The sequence below is a fragment of the Marmota monax genome, unplaced genomic scaffold (assembly GCF_021218885.2).
Source record: "Marmota monax isolate L192 unplaced genomic scaffold, Marmota_monax_Labrador192_F-V1.1 WCK01_AAM20220418_F8-fsc00393, whole genome shotgun sequence".
NCBI lineage: Eukaryota > Metazoa > Chordata > Mammalia > Rodentia > Sciuridae > Marmota > Marmota monax.
The window spans coordinates 106,500-112,041 of NW_026692824.1; the positions used below are offsets into that span (position 1 = coordinate 106,500).

The 5,542-nt window shown below is 40.0% G+C and overlaps 1 protein-coding gene across 1 annotated transcript; it reads left to right on the top strand.

The window, feature by feature from the left end:
- The first annotated feature begins 3,742 nt into the window (after positions 1–3,742).
- On the top strand, positions 3,743–4,684 carry LOC124095419 (olfactory receptor 10C1). The gene has a single exon (XM_046448546.1). It carries the CDS (start codon positions 3,743–3,745, stop codon positions 4,682–4,684), a length of 942 nt encoding a protein of 313 aa, XP_046304502.1.
- The last annotated feature ends 858 nt before the right edge of the window (positions 4,685–5,542 follow it).

A 5,542-nucleotide genomic window follows, 5' to 3' on the forward strand; every position in this document is an offset into this window, starting at 1 on the left:
TGATTCCTCACAGCATAATAACAGCAGAGTAGCTGGACTTCTTACATGGTAGGTAAGGGGGTCCAAATGTAAATATTCCGAGACACAAGGCAGAAGTGGCATCACTTTTATTATCCAGCTTCAGAAACCACATATCATCCTATCCATCTTGCTCTATGGGTTGAAATAATCAAAGCCCAAATGGATTTAAACAAATTAGAGGAAGTAGGGTTCACTTTTTGATGGAGAAGAAGCAAGATGATATTGTAGAACAGTATGCAGGTAAGAAAGACTTCTTACGGGTACCTTTAGAAAGTACAATCTTCCACAATCCCTTTGAAGTTAGGCATAGCTATGTGACATGCTCTGATCAGAAAAATGTAAATAATGTAATTTAATTGATGATGATTTATTCTCCAGCTCATTCCTTCATAGCAAATACAAAAGCAAGTGTTAGTATGGCGAAGTCATAAGATCAAAGTTACATGGAGCTTTGCATGGAGCACAGCTATGTTAATGGGTCATCTGAGCCCACAAGAGATTCTGTATGGTTAATAAATAATTGTTTTGTATTAAGCCATTACAATTTTGAGTTGCTTGCTCTTGAAGCAACATGCTACACTATCATATAACTATTGCCTGCTAATATAGTCTACAGCCCAAGTAATAGGAGAAAGAGTGTGAAATCTACACAGCCTCCACAGACTAGAACAGGATGATTATTTACAAAGACAAACATCCACTAGAGCAGAGTCAAGGATTCATCCATACACATATATGTACTTTTTTGGATGAACCACTTAAAACAAACTTGCACTAAGCATAACCCTTTGCCCTTAAATATGTTCTTCTCCAACTTTCTAAAGTCAAGGATTCCTCAAAAATATTATTACACCCAAGAAATTTAATAGTGGTGCAATAAAATAAAGTCAACATTCAATTTCCTGTTTCAAAAGTCTTTTCTATTTGTTTTGTTTTTTCTTATGATCTGGGATCCAGCCATGGGCCATGACATTTTATTGTCATGTTTTTTTGGCCTTCTTCGGTAAGAATAATATCATCCCCAACTTTTGTTTTGAAGATAAAACAAAAGCCATTAATATTTTTGAAGAGTCTGGGTCCGTTGTCTGCAGAATGTGCCATTAATTGGGTTTGTCTGATTATTTCCTATAATTATACTCAAGCTATAAACATCTTTAGCAAGAATTCTACATAGTTTATACTAATAGAATGTTTACTTGCCACAAAACATTCCAGAGTGTTCTACTATGTTCTCTTCCCTAAAACACAGATGCCTTCATCTTAAGCCATAAAAGGGTCTTACATCAGGAGCAGAAAATTCATAAACTGACAGGAAACAAGATTTCTGATGACCTCTTAGATCAAAGTAGCCATATTGTTTTGAAATGCAGAGCTTCAGACAATAAAGTGAGACAAAAATTTATATCCTCTTTTTTATTTTTGGTGCAATATAGTACATATAACTATAATATGTAGCAAGGGGTTTTAATAGTGATAGACGTGTTTGTGTGTTTGTATGTGTGTGTCCTGTGTGTATATGTGTGTGTGCTGGACACACACACACATATACACACACATACACACACATGCTAGGCAAATGCTCTTATCACTGAACTACTTCCCCAGCCCTAATTTTCATCCTCTTTGAGCCACTGGTATTTCCATTACTTTTAGCCAAACCTAATAAAACAGATGATGTAAAGAAAACTAAGTGGGAGATCTAATATAAGCAAATTCTAAAGTTATAGGTACAGGAACCTATAAATTAGCTTATTTTAAAACCAGTTTTAGTTTGAGGCTTATTATTGTAACAGTTGTTACATGTCTTAAAAACATCTTTTCTGATGCAGAATTTATCAAATGTAGGAAAGTGTGTAACATGAAGAAACAGATCAAAAATTAAATCCAAATACTAATAATGTAAAGACGACACTTGTATAATAAGTGAAAAAAATCCAAGCAAGAAAAATTCAGGACCAATTTTCAAGAAAATAACAATAATTAGTCAGCTCACTAGTCAAAATATGTTTATGTATCGTCTATATTCTTCTATGTACAATAACTGAAATACATGAGATTCTGTGTATAGCTAAAAATAAATTTATTATTAAACTATATCAAATTCCATAATATAGGTAAAGTGGCATTATTACTTTTTGTAGGTGTAGTAGGACATTGACAGTGACAGAAGAAAATTTTGAGAAAGGAAAAGACCAGAGGTATTATGGGAGAGTTAAAAGAAACCAATAGTCCTGGACATTATCTCTGAAATATTCTTGACAGGTCATCCTATACTTTTGGTGATCTAAGGAACTAACTCTAAAATAACAGATTAATTAGTTATTTCCCATTGGAAAGTCAAATATACTTGGAGACTCAGGTCCTCAGAGACCTTACGGAGACACCAAACCTATGAGTACATTTCTCATGAGGATCTGCAATGTAAAGAGAGGATAAAATAAGCAAGTCATCAAATGCTACCTGCCTTTAGCCTAGTTATTTCTCCAAACAGAGAAACACTATTCCATCAATATCCTGGAAAACACTGAACAACATGGAATAAACCAGAGATTCTCAACTGCAAAAGGATATCAATGTGTGCACTTGTATTTCTAATATGCATTCTTAAATATGGTTATTTTGCACAGAATTTGGATTTATGTACCTATTTGTCTGTATCTTTCCATGTTAATATTTTTATGTTAAATGAGTTTTGACTTTCATTGTTATCTGTAATGAAGTTCGTATTTGTATACAGTGTGTGTATTTGACTTTAAGTGAATCTAGCATCTGAGGATGTTAGGTTATTCTCCTGTGCTTATATTTAGAAACACAATATGTTAGTGTATGCATATATAGAGTTTATGTGAGTGGCCTGGGGATTTGTATATGTGGTATGATATAAAGGGATGAAGTTTGAGAAGCTGTAAGATGCAGAAATAAGCAACTGAGAAAGGTCTTGTTATCTCCTTCCAGAACATTTTTTTAAAAAACTAGAAAGATCCTCTGGAAAATTGAACTACTTAACTGCCTTCAGGACCTTAAAATAAATGATCTATCCAATCCCTTCTCTCCCCACTGAAAACCATGAAGTTCATCTCATGGTGAAATGATAGAAAAGGAAGAGGTTGAGGGCATCTGGTAACTGGAATAATAGCTGGAAAGAGGCAGGAAATAGAGAGGAAGAGGTAAACATTAGGCCAGAGAAAAGCCAAGTTGAGAGAAAAGAAAAACATGTGAAAAAAGGAAAAGAAACAGAAAAAGCGTCAGGAGGGAGAGAACCAGGAAAGGAAATCCTCTTTACTTGGAATGGGTTTTTTCATGTCCTGAACACAGAACAAAGTCTGGCTTTGAGCAGAAAAACAACTGCTGGAGGGAAAATTCCATCCCCAGCCCTGCAGCAAGGCTGGGAAACAGAGAAAAGGGGGTTAGAATGATCCAACACTTCACCCAGGAGAAACCAAACCAAATTCAATGCTTTATCTGAAGGTAGGCACCATCAGGAAGAGATCAAGACAGCTGGGCTCAGAGAGACAAATATTTGCCCAGGGTTCCAAGAGTGGGCCAGGGTGGGGGCAGTTGGGCTGCCTCATTTCAAAGACACTGAAAGCCTAAAAGAAAGGGAGTCCCAGGGCTTTGATCCAATGCAGAGAGAGGTCATTTTTGACCCCGTTCACAATTCCACGGTGGCGACTCTTCTTTGCCGTGTCTTTTTCTTCCCATCAAAAGGGATGTGAGCAGGATGAGCACGAACGCTTCCGTGGTGGTAACTGAATTCATTCTTGTAGGCTTCTCCCGCCTGGCCCACGTCCAGGGCTTGCTCTTCTCTCTCTTTCTCACGGTCTACCTGCTCACCGTCACAGGCAACCTCCTCATTGTGGCGCTGGTCTCAGTGGACCCTGCACTCAGGTCCCCCATGTACTTCTTCCTCCGAACCCTCTCGGCCCTGGAGATTGGGTACACCTCAGTCACGGTGCCCCTGCTGCTTCACCACCTCCTCACTGGTCAGCGCCACATCCCCCACTGGGGCTGTGCCCTCCAGATGTTCTTTTTCCTCTTTTTTGGTGCTACCGAGTGTTGCCTCCTGGCTGCTATGGCCTATGACCGCTACGCAGCCATCTGCGAGCCCCTCCGCTACCCGCTACTGCTGAGCCGCCGGGTGTGTCTGCAGCTCGCCGGCTCAGCTTGGGCCTGCGGAGCCATGGTGGGGCTGGGCCACACCTCCTTCATCTTCTCTTTGCCCTTCTGTGGCCCCAACGCCATCCCTCACTTCTTTTGTGAGATCCAGCCTGTCCTGCAGCTGGTGTGTGGAGACACCTCACTCAATGAACTGCAGATTATCCTGGCTGCTGCCCTCATCATCCTCTGCCCCTTTGGCCTCATCTTGAGCTCCTATGGGCGTATCCTGGCTGCTATCTTACGGATCCCATCTGCAGCTGGCCGCCACAAGGCCTTCTCCACTTGTTCCTCCCACCTGATCGTGGTATCCCTCTTCTATGGCACTGCCATCTTTATCTATATTCGCCCAAAGGCCAGCTATGATCCAGCCACTGACCCTCTGCTGTCTCTCTTCTATGCTGTGATCACCCCTATCCTCAACCCCATCATCTATAGCCTGAGGAACACTGATGTCAAGGCTGCCCTAAAGAGAACCATCCAGAAAATGGGGCCTGCAGAGGTTTGACAAGGAGAGCGACAATGATGACTGCAGCCAGGACCCCTAGTCAATCTGAAAACACCGAGGAGCAAAGGAAGGGGTGGAGCAAAGGAGGCATGGGTCTCACCTAGGAGAGGACCACCCTGTCAAGAAGACAGACTTAGCCTTGAAGAACTACTTGGAGTCAAGCCCCTGAAGACCCCCTTGATACTCACATAATCTAAACAAACATGAAATTCAAGAGAGGGGAAGATCAATTTTACAAGCAGAACAATCTGACAACTAAGAGAAAAGTTACAACCCCACCAGACTGCCAAGGTAATAAAATTTTCAGCAATGATCCTTAAAGTCATTTAACACTTTTATATTCTAGGGAGGGCATTTGTTTCCTGAGTAGTACTCCTGGCTAATATGGTAGCAATATGTAATTATCCCTAATAAAATCTATCACCAGGCAAAAAACAAATCTCTTTAAAAAATTTTATTGGTGCATTATAATTATATATATTAGCAAACTCTCTTGTCACATATTTAGACATGTACACAGTATGATTTGGTCTATTTCATTCATCAGTACTTTCAAATTGCCACCTTTCCTCCCTTCCCAAGTCCCCTTCCGCTACTCTTTTGAGCTCTCATCTACCTTCATGAGATTCCACCAACCCCTTTCCTTTTTCTTTTCCTTTTTTCTCTCTAGCTTACACATCTGAGAGAAAGCCCTGAGACTGGCTTATTTCACTTAACATAAGATTCTCAGGTTCCATCCATTTTCTTTGCAGAAGACATAATTTTGTTCCTTATGACTGAGTAGAATTCCATTGTGACTATATACCACATTTTCTTTATCATTCACCCACTGACAAACACCTAGACTGGTTCCATACT

Coding starts and splice junctions, on each gene's coding strand:
- LOC124095419 (XM_046448546.1), top strand. CDS start 3,743: ATGAGCACGAACGCTTCCGTGGTGGTAACTGAATTCATTCTTGTAGGC.